This window comes from Podarcis raffonei, chromosome 10 (genome assembly GCF_027172205.1).
Source record: "Podarcis raffonei isolate rPodRaf1 chromosome 10, rPodRaf1.pri, whole genome shotgun sequence".
NCBI lineage: Eukaryota > Metazoa > Chordata > Lepidosauria > Squamata > Lacertidae > Podarcis > Podarcis raffonei.
The window spans coordinates 52,550,423-52,570,235 of NC_070611.1; the positions used below are offsets into that span (position 1 = coordinate 52,550,423).

At 41.6% G+C, this 19,813-nt stretch overlaps 1 protein-coding gene across 3 annotated transcripts in view; it reads left to right on the forward strand.

The window, feature by feature from the left end:
* NT5DC3 (5'-nucleotidase domain containing 3) overlaps positions 1-19,197 on the forward strand; it is a 44,424-nt gene extending 25,227 nt beyond the window's left edge. For 2 of the 3 annotated variants that reach the window (XM_053405159.1, XM_053405157.1), the window contains exons 3-14: positions 799-873; positions 1,506-1,561; positions 3,536-3,626; positions 4,744-4,881; positions 6,041-6,101; positions 8,015-8,117; positions 8,249-8,350; positions 10,116-10,197; positions 10,510-10,596; positions 13,398-13,538; positions 14,215-14,279; positions 16,187-19,197. In XM_053405159.1, the coding sequence (XP_053261134.1) occupies positions 799-873; positions 1,506-1,561; positions 3,536-3,626; positions 4,744-4,881; positions 6,041-6,101; positions 8,015-8,117; positions 8,249-8,350; positions 10,116-10,197; positions 10,510-10,596; positions 13,398-13,538; positions 14,215-14,279; positions 16,187-16,448 (1,263 nt within the window). In that variant the 3' untranslated portion in view covers positions 16,449-19,197. The remainder of the gene's footprint in view (positions 1-798; positions 874-1,505; positions 1,562-3,535; positions 3,627-4,743; positions 4,882-6,040; positions 6,102-8,014; positions 8,118-8,248; positions 8,351-10,115; positions 10,198-10,509; positions 10,597-13,397; positions 13,539-14,214; positions 14,280-16,186) is intronic. The other variant, XM_053405158.1, reaches the window with a different exon arrangement.
* Positions 19,198-19,813: the final 616 nt, after the last annotated feature.

Genomic DNA, 19,813 nt, shown 5'->3' on the forward strand with positions numbered 1-19,813 from the left:
TTGCCAACTTTGAGGAGGGGAGGAGCCTTAAGATTTTGTTTTGGATACGAGTCATGTAAATTTATGAGGTCACTGCAGAGCCATTGGGTTGAATCATTGTGTGAGTGGAACACCTCCCATGAGCACAGTGGAACTTCTCTTTGCACCCCCTCCTAGATATCTGGGGGTCTCCCTCCAGAGCAGATTTTGGTGTGGTGCTGGGGTTGCAGTGAGTGGAGGTCATTACACTCACACACATGATCTAATTGGAGCCAACCTTTTAGCTGCTTATATTCCACTTTCCGGGGTCACACAGTAATACACCTAGAGATTACTATTTTATCTCTAAAGGCAAATGATAAACAAGTGAGGAGTTTGTCTGTTGCCATCCTTGGGAATATCCAGTTGCTCTAGAGTGTAAATCATGGATCTTTAGCTAGACTGACATTAATTTGGCCCTGGAAGGGATGTTGCAAGGCTGGAGTCTGGGGAGGGCTTGGTCCTGATGCTGTTTCATTGGAACATAATCTTTGCATTCTGGAAATGGGTTTGGCAAGGCACCAGGGATGAGCAGTTTGCCTAATCCACAGCAGGTGCTTGATAAACAATGTGGGACTCAAGAGCGGGGGGGCGGGGCAGGAGATAGCAAAGAGCAGAAGTCCATGTTGCATGGAGTGACAAATAGCTGTGTTTCCCCAAGGAGTGGAGGACACTACAGAGTTATAAGAGAGCTGGTTGTCTTCTCTGAATTAAGGGGATAGATCACATTGCTTAAATAGGTTGTGGTAAAATAGTTTCCCCCCCCCCTTATCCTTCTAGTATCCTGCAGAAATCCGGAAGTATGACTACGATCCAAATTTTGCAATAAGAGGTCTTCATTATGATGTGCATCGGGTAGGTATACATTATTCCATTGATATCATCATTCTGTGAGGTGTATTCCTTAGCACTTGATCAAATGTTGTCCGATTTTGTATTATTGGGGAAACTTGAGTTCTGCTTCTCTGTAGCTTGTGCGACGCACCTTTTGGACTCTGCTGGAAGTAAGCGAAGTTTTGGCCAGAGTGGCAGTATCTTGCCCATCTATGTAGGTTCTGCTATGCTGCACTTCTAGTAAAACTTTTGTGTAGAATCTTTAACTGGAGATGCTCATTTACTGAGAAATATGCTCCGTTTCTGCTTGTGGGCTAGCTATCGTTAGAACAGAGTTCTGGACTAGATGGGCCTACAGCCGGATCCAACAGGAATTCTTCTTAAGTCCTAATATAACTCTAAATCTCAAATTTCTCAAACTTGGCCCTTCAGATGTTTTTTGGCCTACAACTCCCATGATTCCTAGTTAGCAAGACCAGTGGTCAGGGATGATGGGAATTGTAGTCTGAAAAACATCTGGAGGGCCGAGTTTGAGAAAGCCTGCTCTAAATCTTGTAGTAATCATGGACAACTGTATTTGCCTGTAACTTCATCAAAATACTGCTGTGAAGCCTTGATAGGTTTCATGTAAAACCTTTCTCTTTTTTTAAAAGGCATTATTGATGAAGATTGACGCTTTTCATTATATTCAGTTGGGAACAGTGTACAGGTAAGTCTTAACCTGCATAGTTCACAGCAAAATGTTGCTGTGAGATTGTTGTTTTTTCAGGGGACTCTAAACATTCAAATACAGCAAGCGGGACAGGCAGTGATATGTTGCAGCAGGGGGTGCTCCTGTTTAGTCAGCCAGCCAATCATGACAGCTTTCAGGATACTCCATCCTATTTCCCCCAATCCATTCAGAATTTCATGGCCAGGGAGCATACTGTACTCAGTCCTCATTGGGCTGTTTTGTGGACCAAACTCCCTTCACACACACACCCCGGCTCAAAAAAATGAGGTTTTAAAAATCATTATTTCTGCAAATATTTGGGGTCCCCACAATCTGGCTGAGATCTCCCTCCTGTGCCTCATTAGTGCTGTTTTGGCTACTTAAGAATTGTCTCATGAAGAATGAGTTTGCTATTACTATATAGCAGAGATGTCCAACCAGTCATCCACAATCAACTGGTTGATCCCTGGGAGGTTTCGGTCGATTGTGGGCTCTTTTTCCTTTGCGGGAGAAAAAAAGAGCATCCGGCCTCGCCCCCTCGCCCCGCCTTCCATTTGCGCATGATCGCAAGAATGGAAGGCAGAGTTTTCGCTGCGAGGCTGATTGTTTCCTGAGCGATCTTTTGGTGAGCAACATTTTCCTTTCCCCCCCTAGAGCAAGGTCAACATTTTTTACCTGAACCCCAAAAAAGCTCAACAACTTTGACCTGAAACCCCCCACCCCGGTAGATCACTGCCAGTTTTTTATTCTGTGAGTAGATTGCAGTCTCTTGGGAGTTGGACGTCCCTACCATATAGGATGAAATGAGCCCCTGTGTTGTGGTGTTCTCTGCTTGAAGAAATGGCTGAGTGAAATAGTCTGTTCTTTAGCTTGTGTGGTCTGGGGAGGGTTGGCCGACCACGTGCCGCTGACTAATGTCCTTGCTTTCAGCTGCCAAATGGTACTAGAAGACTGTGCAGGACTGCATGGTATTTAGGCTTCTGCTAATGACTCATCTACTCTAGCAAGGATTTGAATATAAGGAATCATTAAAACAGAATGCAGAGGAGTGTGTGTGTGTGTGTGTGTGTGTGTGTGTAATCACCCTTTGCTTTGCACCCTGCAGATTGCAATATTCTTGGGAAAGTTCATTTTGTCCATTGTGATTCTAATTTAAACCCATCCTTTCTAACTGAACTCATCTGGAAAAAGCTGCACAGATAGTACCTGCTTTGCTTGAAACATGGCAGCTTTTGATTGTAACACATACTTCTGCTGTAGTTTGAAAGTCATTGAGGCTGAGCTGCGTTAAGATTAGAAATGAATTGGCTATAATCCTTTTTTAAAATACCATCTTCTAATCTGTGCTTCATGTAATAAAGTTTAAAAGAGTGGGGGCAATGCCTTTTTTTAACTTTGCCCTTGGGGCCTTAAAGAATTAGTGTCTTATTAACTTTTAGGAAAGAAATGGGAGCTTAAGATCCACAATGTGTCATTGCGGTAAAACTTGGCTTCCTTCGTTGACTTAACAAGACTGTCAGTCTGTCTCAGTTGGCAGTGCATGGTGTTCCTTGCAGAATCTGTGACATCAGATAAGGGAAGAAGTATTCATAATGGTTAAGGCAGACCCATTGCTTACGTGAGACAAGAGAAGATGTGGGTTTTCTGTGTAGAATATCGATACAGTGGTACCTTGGTTTAAGAACAGCTTAGTTTATGAACAACTTGGATTAAGAACGCTGCAAACCCGGAAGTAGGTGTTTTGGTTTGTGAACTTTGCCTTGGAAGCAGAACATGTTTCGCTTCCTGTTGAGTGTGTTCCATTTGTAAATTGAGTTCCCCGCTGCTATGGGAAAGCATGTATTGTTTTAAGAATGCTTTGGTTTAAGAACGGACTTCCGGAACAGATTAAGTTTGTAAACCAAGGTAGCACTGTACTGCCATATGAAACCTGGTTGGCTTTGGCACTAAAGCTATTCTTGCTGTTGCTAGAGGAATGAGTGTTGTCCCGGATGAGGAAGTCATTGCCATGTACGACGGGTCCCATGTCCCCTTGGAACAAATGAGCGACTTCTATGGAAAGGTAAAAGCACAAGCCACTACATCTCTTAACTAAAAATTCTATATGATGGCATAATAGAATCACGTGTTCTTATTACCATGATATATATAACGATGTCTCAGTAGCTTTATTATAACTAACAGATCATTTCTTGTCAGCTGAGAGTTCATAACTTAGGTCATCAAGTTATGGAAGCCGATGGAAAGAGTGACCTGCCTCTTTCGAACTGGCGTTTTCCTCTACTGAGATGGCTGCTGCTTTTTATTATTGTTCGTGCAGAAATCAAGAGTGGAGAAACAATATTTTTAAAACCCATTGCATCGCAAGGAAGTGCATGTTGTCTAATGCTCATTCTGAAATGTGTTGCTTATCAAATTGGATGCTGCTTTCAAAATACAATCTTATGGTGTGAGCCACATCCTCCTTAACATATACAGTAGATGGTTTGTGTGAATGCCAATGTAAAATAGAAACATAGAAAATTACTTGAAATGTAGCCGATTTAGGATGGCTTGGTTTTGTTTGTTTGTTTAGGGCTCATCACTCACTATGTCATGGGTAGGTAACCTGTGATTAGGACACCTCCCCCCCCCTTAATTTTTTTCTGGCTACATCTTTAGAGGGTAGTTCAGTGGAGTATCACCAAGCCAATGAGGCAATAACTAAATGGCAGTGGAGATACATATTCTGACTGGCCCAGAAATTCCAAAAATTGCCATGCATTTCAACACTTCCAAAGTTTATTTTTGTACTGAACTTCGATGCTTGTGGATATCTAGATTCCATGCATGTATAAGGATTTTGTTCGCTAATGTAGTGCTGGATGGTGAACAGGTTAGTTTGTGCTGTCTATAAACTGATGTGAAAAAGGATATTTTATTGTATCCTCACCAGTGTTCTGTCACTAAGCTGAAATTGTTTAAGAATTGTTTATTTTCTAGCACAGAACCTGTTTTCACAAGACACTTAAACGCACACATTGCATGTTGTAAAACCATTCTCTGATGTTCTCATGTGACTCATTCCAAGCTAAGAGGCAGTCTTGTTGTGTCTGTTCTCTGTTTCCTGTAGACTTAATGCAAGTAGCAGAAACTAAAGCTTTACAAAACTGGTTTATGACATGTATGCTTGTTTGCAGAGTTCACAAGGTAACGCCATGAAGCAGTTCATGGATATCTTCTCCTTGCCTGAAATGACACTCCTGTCTTGTGTGAATGAGTATTTTCTGAAAAACAATATAGACTATGAGCCAGTTCATCTCTACAAAGATGTAAAGGTATTGAGTTGTCCTATTTTAACAGCCACCCGTGTGACTTTTGCACTTCTGTTTTAGAATATTTCCTCATGCTGCCAGATGCATACGCCAGTTTCCTTCTTTGCCAACTACCACATTCCTCCAGTTCCAAAACAGCAAATTCATTATAATGAGGAGGGTACTGCACACTATGCTAAACTATACGGCCCACAAAACAATTTATAGTCTTCTGTAAATGTTCTTCTGGCTATTGGATTTAATTGGCAATGAGGTCATACTCAGCATAGACTCATTGAAAAAAGCAGGCTTATATGGGTCTAACTTTAGATATTGCCCAATATATATGAGAAGCTCTTTTTTAAAAAGTGTGGATTGAAGTGCAAAATTCAACTTTTCTTTTTCCTGTTGGAAACACCTGAAATCTTAAAATCTGAGGAGCGGTGGAAAGGTAACGAGTAGGATTTCTAAGTATCAATGCCAGGGTCCCCCCAGCCTCCCCACATTCCACGCTTTGACTGTTCCCTGCGATTAGGAGAGTGATTCTGGAGAGAGAGCCAGCTATACAGCTATATGCTGTTGTGAAATTACTCTGAGATATTTTACGAGAAGCGATTCATAAATGGAATTAAATAAATTGCGCAATTTATACAGTTTGCAAAATTTTATACAACATAATCCAGCTTCCCTTTATGCAAAATTTGGCTTGTCTTAGACAAAATTAGGAGGCCTACCTGATGACACCAGTGTCAAAGTGTGTAGCTTTACTATTTGAGTAAATTTTCAAGTGGGATCCTATATCAGGTGGGGTTTTTTTGGGGGGGGCTACTGGAGTGTTGTATTTATTTTGATTATGTATTTTGTGGTTTTATATTTTGATTTTATTCTGTGAACCATCCTGAGATATAGAGGGGTATATAGGGTATAGGGCGGTATATAAATTCAATAAACAAATATTTCCTTAGTCCTTTTTTTTCTGCTACCCCCATTCCGAGTGTCTGGGTATCTTGCACTTCCTAACACCTGCTTTTGGTAGTCTAGTAGCCAGCCAAAATACTTATTAAAGACTGTGCTCTAAGTTGGGGGTGGAAGGTGTTCCACTCACTAATATTCCATTTTCAGTTGAATAAATTTAAATTTGGAGAAAGATCTCACTGTTCATTTACATTAATTTCCTTGACAGGACTCGATCAGAGATGTCCACATCAAAGGAATAATGTACAGTGCAATTGAAGCAGATATTGGTAAGTGTTAAGAGAGCTTTTATGAAGGAACAACTTGTTTTCCTCTTACTGTTAATGTTTTACAGTGCTTCGTTCTAACAGATGGTGTTCTTCGTGCTTTTGCAAACACCTGGTGCGGTGTGAATTGTTGAACTAACGTAGGGCAATGGTGGCAAAGCCATGGTCCCCTCCTGGTGTTGGGATGCAAGTTCCATCAGCTCTGGCCAATATGGTGTGTGGTCAGGGAGGTCCAGCAACATCTGGAGGGCTACAGGTTCCACATCCATCACGTAAGGACATCTCCTCCCAAACACATATTGCTCATTCCTGTATTAGTCAGGGGTAATGGCAACTGCCTTTATCTGGACATGAACTGCAACAGGTGTTGTGGGAACCATAACTTCAGTGCAAGGATGTGGGCATTGTAATGGTGTGTGGCTTCTAAGAGCTTGTTTGGATGTTCCAGAAAGCCTCAAAGAAGTTATTTCAGTCACTTGTACAACATCTTTTCACACTTTTGCTGCAGAGCTTGCCTTTTAGTAATTTACACCTGCCTCACGAGGAAAAGTGCAAGTTTCTGAAGGACTTGTGCATATTTCCTCAAAGGTGCCCCTGCAAGAGATGTGAATCTCTGGCTGCGGTTGTCTTTTATTTATTTTACAGATCCTGTAAGCCACCAGAGAACAGTGATCTTGAGTGACAAGAAAATGGGGTTAAAGTACAGATGTTGCCACTTTGGATATTTCCCTGAGATTTTGAATTAGAAGTATAGAATAAGGATACACAACTTGCCCTTGCACCAGCTTTTTGCTACTTCTGTCGTTTTCTGCCTCTTCCCTCTCCAAATCTAAGAAGAGAAACAGGGTTCAGTAAAACTGGTTGTCTGGACTCCTTGAATTTTGTAGGGATTCTATGCCTACTGCTGTTCTAAGCAAGCTAGATTGTGCTGTTTCTCCAAAGCATGCTGGCCGTAAGACCTTTTGCACCAGAGTCGTGAGTTGCATTGATTTCTGCAAGACTCTGTATTTTCCTCATGATGTAGGCAGCAGCCAGAACAAATTGCCACCCCTTGAGATGCAAAGGTGGCAAACCAGGACAATTCATCAGGCTTGCACGGTAGCTAGATATATTTAATGAGGAATATTCTTTTAGACGCTTTAGAGTTTTAAAGTCATGGTGCACGAGATGTTCCTAAAAATGTTTAGACAATTCACAAATGTTATGCGCCTTTTAAAGGCTTCAAAATGCCAGGGTGTTTGGGAGTCTGGATTTCCAGTCTGATGTAGCTATAAACCTTTGGTATCCAGGGATAACACATCTTCACAAATATAGGAGCTTAGGGTTTGAGTGAGGGCTTTTTCTAGGAAGTAGTTTTTTTTATGCCAGGCCAAATCCTTGGAACTTTCAGCGGGTCCCCAGAAACACTTTTGTGTCAACAACATTTTCCACCAACCTTTGGCCATAGCATTGCCGACCCTTCTGGGATTGTACAAAGTGCATTCAAATTACAGGGCATGGATTCCAGATGATTAGCTCAAGCTGCAGTTTCTCTTCTTAAGAATTTTAACCTTTGCTTCTTCTTTTTAACAGAACATGACATTCACAGGAGTAGAGACACAAATCATGTTGCCTTCTGTGTGAAATGGGGACACCTTCCAAAGAAGGGCTTATGTCTGAGTTCATATGGGGCATGTGCGTATGGCCAAAAGTTCCACATCCCCAATTTACCCTGTGGACTCTTGTTGCTCTTTACATTGCGAATCTTTTTACACTGCGTTTCTCAGACGGCTTGTACTCAACCAAAAAACAGTGTAACGGAGGGAACATGAGTAGGCTTAGAATTTACACAAGCTTTGTTATATACATAATATAATCTGGGCTTTTGTAACTTGTGTCTTTCTCCCCCTTCTCTGCCCACCCCTTTCTCTCTGTAGAGAAATACATTTGTTATGCTGAGCAAACGCGTGCAGTGCTTGCAAAGCTGGCAGATCACGGCAAGAAGATGTTCCTCATCACAAACAGCCCTAGCAGTTTCGTGTAGGTGGATTTCTTCATATGTACAAAACCAAAAGTGTTTATCTAAAACAATGGGTGTCGGTAGTTGCTTTTTTAAAAAAAAAGCAGGCTAGTAATATTTGTGTCAGTTAAAATTGGTTTGCTCTTTGCAGGGACAGAGGCATGAAGTACATCGTTGGGAAAGACTGGAGGGAACTTTTCGATGTTGTCATTGTCCAGGCTGACAAGCCAAACTTTTTCAATGACAAGAGAAGGTAAGTGCCTTCCTGTAAAAGCATCCTCTGCTTTTACATTCACTTCTTTAACAAATCCCTCACCCCCCATGTTCCTCAGTTATGATGATGATGATGATTAAAACCATTAACCTTTTAACCTCTTTCTCACGGTTTCCTAATACCTTTGCTGGCTCTTTCCCCTCAGCGGTGGGAGTCCTTTCTTTCCCCTGCAGACACATAGCTGGCTCTTCAGTTCCTGCTGCCTGAGGCCAGATTTGTGGTTCTGAGGCAGAGCAGGTGGACATCACTGTAGAACTAGCCAAGAGAGCCTTTCTGGTTTGACAGGAATTTGGGTGGAATGGGGATATGAGTGTACATGCATGTGTGAAGCAAAGGCGACAGAGGACAGTGGTCCTGGGCACTTCTCCTTTTCCTCTCCCTCAGACCACCACTTTCGCCTCTTTTCCTCCCCCCCCTTTCTCTTTCTCACACTCAGCCAGTCCCTATGTCCACCCATCATGTTTTCCTGTCTTTCTCCTCCCTCACCTTCCAACCCTGTGAGGTTGGAACTTTTCTCTCTAACCATCTCCTGCATGTTCCTACACAATATGCATTGCAAGGAGCAGTGGTTGATGACATTGGTCAAACCAAAAGGCCAAGGGGCAGGGGAAGCAAGTGAGAAGGCCCCGGGTGGGCCGTAGCACTGAGGCCCACCTGAAAGTGGATGCAGGTACATGGCTGGTTACTGTCCCACCCTTTGAGAAAAGTTGCACTAGAATGTGCATTAATCTCATACTTTGGACTTCTGGTCTACTTTAAGAAGAAGTAGTAGTTAAAAACAAACAAACAACGCTGCTGATGCAGGAGGCAAGGTGAACATAATGGGTGGTTAATATCCAAAAAAGGTTGAGAGTTTATCTTAAAGACTCAGGTTCCCAGTAGTGATGTATGGAAGTGAGAGCTGGACCATAAAGAAGGCCAAATAATTGATGCTTTTGATTTATGGTGCTGGAGGAGACTCTTGAGAGTCCCATGGACTGCAAGAAGATCAAACCTATCCATTCTTCAAGAAATCAGCCGAGTGCTCACTGGAAGGACAGATAGTGAAGTTGAGGCTCCAATGAGAAGAGAAGACTCTCTGGAAAAGACCCTGATGTTGGGAAAGATGGAGGGCACAAGGAGAAGGGGACGACAGAGGACAAGATGGTTGGACAGTGTTCTCAAAGCTACTGACATGAGTTTGACCAAACTGCGGGAGGCAGTGGAAGACAGGAGTGCCTGATGTTCTCTGGTCCATGGGGTCACGAAGAGTCGGACACGACTAAACGACTAAACAACAACAACAATAAAAGCTGATGGCATCTGATTAAGAGCTGACCTCTTTGCAAATTAGGCTGCTTTATAATTTACTATGGTGACACTGTGTGACTTAAAGATGAATGGTGAGCATGAATGGGATTCAGTGAACTAGGTTCTCTGAAGTCCTTCACTAGGGCTACTGCTGGTTTTTACCAAAAAGGTTGGTCACCCAGTTCCCTCAGTGATGATCAATATTTAAAATTGTAAGGGACTTCCAGGATTATCCACATGTAAGTTGTTGAGCCTCAACAGGATTTACTGAATGAAGACTATTCCTACTCTTCTGAAGCTGTTATTTTTGGGGGGGGGTGGACAGGGATACTCTGCAGGAGAGTGTAATTTCTTCTAATATTCTGGTCCGTATCTGTTTCCATTGAGTGGTGACGGCAAGTAATACTATTGGGTCATTGATCTTTGTGTACTCCGTCTCTCATTTTTTAAATAGACCTTTCCGCAAGGTGAATGAGAGAGGTGTTTTGCTTTGGGACAAAATCCATCAACTGCAGAAAGGCCAGATTTACAAACAGGTATGTTTTTTGTTTGTTTAAATATTTATACCCCTCACCTTTTCACATCAAACTGGACTTTCCTGACAATCATGGTGAACATACACAAGATGCAGAGCAACCTTAGTCAGCAGCATTGAAAAGTATGTGTGTGTTCATTGTCTGTATCAGCTGATTGTCAGCCCCGTGTTTCTTCTTGACAATATTAGCATCTGCTTTTCATGTGAAAAGCAAAGATTTTACTCTTCCTCAGAGAGGGCAAGCTGCCAGCATGACAGTCACCAGGTTCTGTTTATGACTCATAAATTTGTCTTTTCCTCCCTTCTCTCGTAGGGCAACTTATATGAGTTTCTAAAGCTGACTGGCTGGAGAGGCTCCAAAGTCTTGTATTTCGGCGATCACATTTATAGCGATTTAGCAGTAAGTAACTTGCTCCCCTACTTGTTTGATAAAAGGTGGTCATGTCTACAGAAACGACCTGCGTACTGTGAAAATAATTTTGTAAAACAGGGAGACTTATGAAAAAAATAGACCAATGCCAAGTTTCTGCCATAAAAGTGAGTAAAGCAATGATGGGATTACTTGTTTCTGTTCGGGGAAACATAAGCCTCTTATTGCACCTTCCATGTAGTTCTGAGTTTTATTTAATGGTTGGGAGCAAGGCTGCAGGGCACTTGGCTAAGTTTTTGGGCTGTATGAAAAGGCTAGATATGGATGGCTGTCATTTCCTGTGGGTCCAAATACAGATTGGGGCGAAGGATTGACTGGTGTTCTGAAGGACCCAGTTGCAGGGATCCCAAAGGAAGATGTATAAAACTCCAGAGTGATCAGTTCTAGTGCTTTATCATAGAGATATATCAAGAGACTTAGATACAGCAGTGCAATGCAGGATTCCTTGCCACTACACCTTGGGACACATGGCAAGCATAATGGCTTTGTCTGTGAGGGGCTAATCGTGTATGGGTTACTTCATCAAAAAGCAAGCTACGTAAGCTGGCAGCAATAACCCAGTTATAACCACCCCTGGGATAGAAGTCCATTCCCCACTCCCATCCATCGCTCAGATAAGGGTGCAGGTGACAGGCAGCCAGCATGAGAAGCCTCTCCTTTCCCAACTAGCTAAACAAAAAAAGCTAAGGCTTCCAAGCTTCAGTGCAAGCAGATAAGCACGTATGAGTTCATTCTCACAGTAAATACCAATTAGTCCTGGGGTTATCATGACTACCAAGATGGTGTTTACAGGTCTTCTGGGACATTCGTACCATTTGCCTCTGCACAGTGGCCTAAAACAGGAATAATTGCAGTTCAAATGAGTTACTGTTATATTTAAGTGGAGAATTGTACTTCGCCTTTTGAGTACTTCAGATCTCTTACACTTTGCAGTGGACTCTTGTATGTGTGTGCTCTCTCTCTCTCTCTCTCTCACACACACACTTCAAAACTTAACAGGACAACATCTTTCCATGTCTATAAATGTAAGCTGGCTAAAATATTACTTAATGTGTCTCAATAATGAGGCCGAGGAAGAGATAAGGACAGCTTTGCAGACTAATGCTCAGGCCAAAAATAGCAATAAATAAGATGATGAGTTAGGAATTACAAAGCAGTTTGTGCAATAGAAATTGGATTTAGGTTTGGGGATGTTCCCAGCTTTGAGAACTCCACATTTTAGCAGCTGACCATGTGTGATGGACCTCTATAAGAACCTCAGCACCAGACTATTTGATATTTTTATGTGTGTTCATTTTAACTCACTTATCCACTAGGTAGTCAAGGTGATATACAGAGTGGTAGCTTTGCAGCCGCAATTGGTAAAGTCCTTGAATATCCCTATTATTGACACATGGATGGAGGGCCGTGCCTGTTGCAGAGAGACCTGTCATGGTTTGTGCTAAGACAGGGATTAATTGAAACATCTTGTGACTACTGTATCACAGTCATTGGGCTGACATCCAGCAGTTAAGTTATCCTTACACCTGCCAATCACATGGAAGGTGCAGAAGGGGAAAGGAAAACTCCTCCATAGCTGTAAGATATGAAATCTTCTCTAATGCCCAGAAGGGCCTGATGGCATAGGAAGTCTCCCTGCCAGCCCCAGCAGTTCCCAGGAATGTGACCAATGACTTGTCTGGAAGGCCCATGCAATGTGTTTCATCAGGCTACAATTAAACTACGCCTTGAAGCTTTTACATCCATTGATAGGAGAAGCGGAGCCCAGTGATCTGAGTACTTCCTTCTAATGATGGAAGAAGCTGCACAGAAGCTAGTAAGGGACTTGCTGTTGTAAATGCTGTTTTAGCACTGAGTTTTTAATTACTGAAGCCTCCCTCTTCCTGTCTGGGAAGGATGCTTCTCACATCAGGGCTAACCCAAAATTGACTCTGTATACAGAGGGCTGGGAGAATTAAATGTATTTCAGAGTAACTTTAAAATAAAGCAAGCTACTCTATTTTTTGTTAGAGATTGTTTTGTAATAGCGAAGTATAAAAATGCCAGTCTTTTGCTGGGTTTATTTTTTAAGACAGGCTTATTCTCCTACAGTTACAGTGAAAGAGTCTGTATATCATGTGTGTAAAAATGCAATGACTGAGTGCTGCTCATTTCACTTTTATCCTGCCATGCAGCACTAGCAGATACCAGGGTGTGTTGTGCATAATATATAGGATAAAACATCAACGTTAGAACTGAGAATAACCCTGGAGAACCACTTCCAGTCATTGTTGGCAATACTTAGCTAGATCCTTTGCATGCTTGCTCTTTGGGGATTACTTCCAAGATTGCAGAGGACTGCAGCCGGTCTTTTTTCTTCTTTTGGCCCCAGGCTCCTTACTACAGCAGGAGGAGAAGTTTTCCTATCCTGTTTAAGCAGCTTAACGCAGGTTCTGTTAATATTTTACCATTTCCACATGTTACAATACTTCCCCCCTAATTGGTTTGCCTCCCTGTTCTCCTGACACAAATGTTCTTCCTGGTCAGCTGTGTGTTGTTTACCCCATGGGCTCTCTGGCCTGGCTACCTGGTATCAGATGGATTCCCTCTTAGTTTGTTCCTCTTAATTATTTGTACAGTGGCCCAGCTGATCCACTTAGCTTGTAACTGCTGCTTATGTATAAGCAAGAATTATCTTACAAATGGCCTTTAGGGTGAAAGAGTAGAAAGTACACACTGAATCGTTTTAACACTAACACTTTTGTGTCTTGTAATCCTGGCTGGCAAAATAGGATTTGACCTTAAAGCACGGCTGGCGAACAGGTGCAATTATTCCGGAGTTACGGACGGAGATTAAGATCATGAACACAGAGCAATACATTCAGACCATGACCTGGCTTCAGACTCTCACTGGATTACTGGAACACATGCAGGTTTGTTGTGCTCATTCTAGCTGCCTCCAGCCCTTTCTACAAATTCCTCTAGGGTTTCCGGTGTTGCCAGTGTAATTTAAAAATGGGCAGAAATATGTGTCATCAGAACTTAAATATAATTTCTGATGAAAAGCTGTTTTCGTGTTTAAGTTTGTTTCTCCTGCTGTCTCTTATAGACACACGGACGTCTTCATACAAATATCAAAGCACTCAAAGTAATTGTATTCTTCCCCTACAAGCCTGTAAAAATTCTGTGGCTTTGTTAAAAGCATTAAGTAATGGGTTTCATCAATTGGTGTCACACAGCTGAGAGCAAGGCTTCCAACAGTCAGATGAGGGAAACAATTTTTGGCAATTCTTTCTCCCACTCCCGGGGTTGGGAAACCTTGCAGAGCTGGTTTAGGGGAGGCATGGGGTGCCGTCAGGTTAGTGGGTGGTGGTTGAAAACAGCTTTCCTCCCTGTTCCACTGGCAGACACAATCCCCTGCTCCTTCATAGTACATTAGCTTTGTGCTGACAAGTTAAAAAGCCACAGCTCTTATCTTGTTCACGTTTCTCCCTCTGTGTCAAATTTCTTAATGGTGTGCAGACACGATTACACTACAATATACTCATGTCCTTTTCCTGTTAATGAGTCTGTGTTAAGAACATACAAGGTTGCCTGTTATCATTTCAGGTTCACAGGGATCCAGACTCTCAGCTGATTTTACACGAGTGGAAAAAGGAAAGAAAGGAAATGAGGTAAGCATTAACAATGGTAATGTGTTTCAAGATTTGAAAATGCAAATCCAGATACAAGCTTTTAGCAATGTACGACAGTGCCCAGTTTGCTGTGTTTTCCCATTACCTTTCTTAATAGTAGTAGATACAGCAGAGTATTCAACACCATTGTATATCAAATCTGGCTGTTGGGGAAACAGGGTTTCCTTTTTTTGTACTGTCTTGCAAAATATAATCAGGAGCATCATTTTGTGATCAAGGTTATGAAGCAATAGGTAACATGGGGAGATGGGACTCATGGATGGCTTTAATCCTCTAATTGCCTGAATATGTCCAAATGCAACCCTGCAGGATGTGGTTGGTAGCCATTTTGAACCAGTGGGCACATACCGAATTTTGAGAGTGCTATAGTTACCAGTCACAAAATGGCTGCCATGGGGTGTGACATAATACAAAACTAGAGAATGCACCTATTGCTGCTTCTCTCCTCCCCACAACAATCACATGCTTGCTCTGGGAAGTCACAGGTGCCCTGACGCAATATTGTAGCACACACTTTGAGTTCTTTGTTGTCTTTTCACAAAACATTTCCACCAAATACTTCCCTTTTCTACTCCAACCACTTGAGGTGAAAAACTGGTCTAAACTTTTGCCTCAGATGTTCTTTATATGAAAGGATTATTTGTCATCTCAGGCCATCAGAACTTTAAGCATAACCGAAATAATTATTTCTCAGAACACGGACCTTGAAACTTAAGACCTTTAAAAAATATTTTTAAAAATCTGGCAGTACTTAAAACTGGCACCAACTTAAACCCAGCATTGACTGACACTGTCAGCAGGGATAAGCAGAAGGAATGACCAAATTAATATGGGCTACAAGAGAAGTATGTGGGTCAGAGGTACAATATCAGGACACTGGATATGTCTTCGAGGTCTTGCTGTGAATCGATGAACTTAAGCTTTTGATGTTTCTTCTTATCCCTGTAACTGTGATTCCAGGGGCCAAACTATATATGACATTGAGCCATTTGTAGTTTTCCCTGATCTTCCCACCTCCTATTTTACTTTTCTCTTCATTACGATGGGTGCTTTTAGATACTTGCACCAAATTATCTTCCTATTGGTTTCAGATACTTTTAATAGCTATGCCTTTGTTGGTTTAGTTTTCTTTAGCTGTTTGCATTATTTATAGTTGGCTTAATAGTTTGAATGTTCTTTTATTATTGGAAATGGGTTTGCAAACCATCTTGAGAGTTGTACTGAATGGACAGTGCAGTGGTACCTTGGGTTATGAACTTAATTAGTTCCGGAGGTCCGTTCTTAACCCGAAACCGTTCTTAACTAGAGGTGCACTTTCGCTTATGGGGCCTCCCACCATGCAATTTCCGTTCTCATCCTGGGGCAAAGTTCTGAGGTACTACTTCCAGGTTAGCGGAGTTTGTAACCCGAAGCGTTTGTAACCTGAGGTACCACTGTACATAAGTTAAACTAACAAATATATGCAATCTTTGTCAGGAGCACATTCTAAAGACATTGCAAAAAGCAGAGGGGAAAGAGTTGGCGAAGTTTCCTCCCCTGGATTTTCTGTCTTAGAAGTCAGCTCAATTGGTTAGAGCCTGGTGCTGATAATGCCAAGGTTGCAGGTTTGAACCCCATATGGGACATCATTGCAGGGGGTTGGACAAGATGACCCCCCAGGATCCCTTCCAATTCTGTGATTCTTTGATATCTGTGAAGCAAGATGAAACTGATGCTTTCTGAAGGTGACTTTCAGTTAACAAAATAGCATGGTACCTTGTTTAAATATATAAATAAACTGGTTTTAACTGGGGAAAGAAAGAATCTTTGTTAAGCACTTTGGAAAGCTTGGTTTCCCTTAAGGGCTTGACAATTCTAAGAATGCGTATCTTTCTTACCCCTCCCAGAGAAACAACCAGGAACTTCTTCAATTCTCAGTTTGGAAGCTTATTCAGGACTGACCAGAACCCAACCTATTTTTTAAGACGCTTGTCTCGCTTTGCTGATATTTACATGGCATCCTTGAGTTGCCTTTTGAACTATGAGCACGACTACACGTTTTATCCAAGGAGGACTCCTTTGCAGCATGAACTCCCGACATGGTCAGACCAACTGTGCACTGGTACATTCAGAATACCATTTCTGCAAGAGATGATTCAAATCAAATAAGTTTTCTTTTCTCTCCCTTGGTTTTTATAATGACAAACATTTACCACCTTCCTCCCCTCTTCCACTGTCTCAGTAGAGCAAAGTATATTTATCGTAACATGAATGTATCTTTAAAAGCAATTATCTCTTCTATAATAGCTGTAGTAACTATTAGCGTATATGATTACAGAGCAAATATTTCTATTTAGGTCTCTTTTCTTGACTTTAGTGAGAGCTGATAGGTCATGTTGCACTAATAGAAAATAGATCCCTTCCCCCAGCTGAATATTTGCTGAAAAAGAATTATTTGCACATAAAACAACAATTTAAGATATTTCTAGTTGTATGATATGCAGCCTAATATATTACTCTGGTGTAATTTAACCAGATGAGCATCACTTTGGATTCTGGACGTGTTTTGAATCTGGATTTATCTTAAATTGTAGCTAGTTTTCTTCTAGTTGGAGAAAGAAATATAAAATTTCAATAAGTTTTGAAGCTATGAGGGGGTAAGAAATTGTGTGTTTTTCCTACAGCTGCTTCCAAGCAGGAGAAAAGTTTAAACGTGTGCCATACTTACAAACCTAAATTTAATTTACAACTTTCAGAATGTGTTTGCAGAGATCACCTGCATGCAGAATTAGGTGTATCTATGCAGATGTGCATCTGAATGCTCATCTGAGTCCTACTGGACTTGGCTGGGTTGATTCAGATGGAGGACAAACCCTCTCTACCTGGAGCCAGTAGTTGCTACGTAACCAGTTGTGTGCAAGCTAGATTGGAGTCCAAATGCACAACTTAGGTTCCCTTCCAAATTGCTATCGTTGGAATGCAACTCCCATCATCCTTGACCATTGGCCATGCTGGCAGCTTAAAATAGCCTTCCCCAACCTGGTGCCCTCCAGACATTGTTTAACTCCCAACTCCCATTAGCAGAGCCGGTGGCCAAGGATGATAGGAGTTTGAGGTCCATCACCATCTGGATTCTAGAGCTCCAGGTTGTGGAAGGGTGCCTTGAAACAATTTTCCTTTTTTATTTTTAGAAGTCATGTATTTTGTTTGCTGAAGTTCTTCAAAATATAGAAAGAATTGTTCTCTTTATTTTTAGGAAATAATTTGGTCCCCCCAATGCTGGTCAGGTAAAGTGTGTGTGTTACTAGTTTGTATACATTTTATATGTACGTGAGAGGCTTTTAATTGCATTGTCCTAATTCTCTGTGTTGCTTAAGAACTGCCTGCTTGCATGACTCAATATGGTCCGGGATTTCAGTTCGTTGAAATAAGACTTCTAAGCAATGCCGAGCTGAAGTTTTTAATTTCCCTCTTTGCCTTGAAAGCTATGGCTTTGGGGTGGGGTGTGGATCTCTTCTCCTCCCTTTATTGCTTTGGCACCATTTCCCCCCGTTTTCAATTGCATTGACATGATCCCTGAATGGCTGGATCACGTGAATGCAGTGCAATGCGAATTTAACCAATTGGATTGGATGATGTGCTGAAGGGCAAATGAAGCCCATTTTGTGTGAGAGCTATGTTCACATGGACGATCCTTGTTCAGATATCAAGCTTTGTTTTTGGTGTCTCTTCGCAGTGATCCCCTAAAGCACCAAGGAGCTCCCTTTCTGGCATTAAGTATTTCCCCTACTTTTTATAATTGATTTTGCATCGACACAGACTTACTTAGTTTTCTGAGGAGTGGAGAAGCTGTGGCTTAGTGGCAGAGCATCTACTTTGCATGCAGGCATACAACCCCCAGGTTCAAACCCTGCCAATCCCAGTTAGGGATTCGAGAAAGGTCCCTACCTGGGACACTGGAGAGCCACTGCTAGCCACTGCCAACACCACTGATCAGACTTGGTATTAGGCAGTTTCCTGTGTTCTTATGATGTGCTGGCCATATCGCCAAATTGCCATCTTATGCAGAGGGGCTTGAGCTTGTCTTTTGGTGACGCTGGCGGCGATGTTTTTCTGCCTATAAATGTTATACTTGGTATGCATAACTGCCACTGACCACCTTAATGCTCTGTGCTAGAGTGGATGAAACTCTGCTGAGTCATTGGTAAAGCTTTATCAGAACACTCACCTCTGTTTTATTGCTTTTAAAAAAGAGGGAAAAGCCCTTTAAACAGAAATCCAAGGGATTCGACTTGATGGTTAAAGCATAACCAAGACTTGATGTTACTTGAAATGCATCTAATATTCTAGGCTTCCAAAGCCCCTTTAAAAGACTGTATTTGTATAAGATGTTAAAGAATGGAATTAGTTTGTATTCTAGAAAATTATGGCATAAAGTGTTTTAAGGGTTTATGAGGACACTATCCAGTGTTGTGTACTTCTTCTCCACACAGAATTTTTGTACAAAATTGCTTTGTAGAAAACTACTTCTATTGCAGATTACTTTTATTTCTTTGTATACAAAGTATATTAACTGGTGCTGATTTGCTGCTACATCATGTTGTATATTGTAAAATGATCTTGCATGTGAAGTGATTGGGGCCTAACCAGCTGCAAACTAACATTTGCTCATTTCTGTTACTGCTGTTAATTAAAAGCACTGTAATCATTTATTGTAGCACCCACAACTTCTGATATTGTAGCCATGTGGAATTTTGTCAGTATCTGAATACCAAAAAGGAAGTCAGTAGTTTACTTCTTGACAAACTGACTTCCCCCAAAATAGAAATTGCCAGATAATTTTTCTTTTTTGTATCCCGAAATGTCTCTGGTACAACATCATGCAATAAATGTCTTGTCACATTCATTAAGATTATAATTAGTTTGGAAGTCGTAATTGTTGGTTTTAAAAATTTATCTGAACTAGAAAAGCCTCCAGCAGCATGAAACTGTCTTTGAAGAGAAATGGTGGCAATTACACATGACCCTCTGAATTTTAGACTAGAAGTCTACAAGATGTGATAATTACATCCACAGGGAACCTGCTTAAGATCCTTACCCACCCTGTTCAGTACAGGTGTCTCCCCACTTATATGGGGGTTCTGTTCCTGGGTACCACATGTATACATGAAATCACATATAGTGAGGAGCACCATCTAAAAAGCCGGTAAACAACTTCTGGAAACCCTTGAAAAACACCAGCAGTACTTACCAGACTGGCATGAATGGTGGCAACGGTGGCTCTGTTTTCTTCATCACTGGAGGACAATGTGGAAACAGGGAGGGGGTAGACCCATACCCTGAAGTGACTGTAATTCAGAGGTAGACCACTAGCCATTTACCTGCTGTTTTTGCCCTTTTTGAAGTTATGTGCGGCACCAGGAAATAATTCGAATTAGAGTCAAATGCATGTAAGTGGGGAGATACTTGTATTCTTCTTTTTATAACACTGCTTTCCAGTAACAGAAAGTTTCGCTGGAATTCTTCTCCGAAAT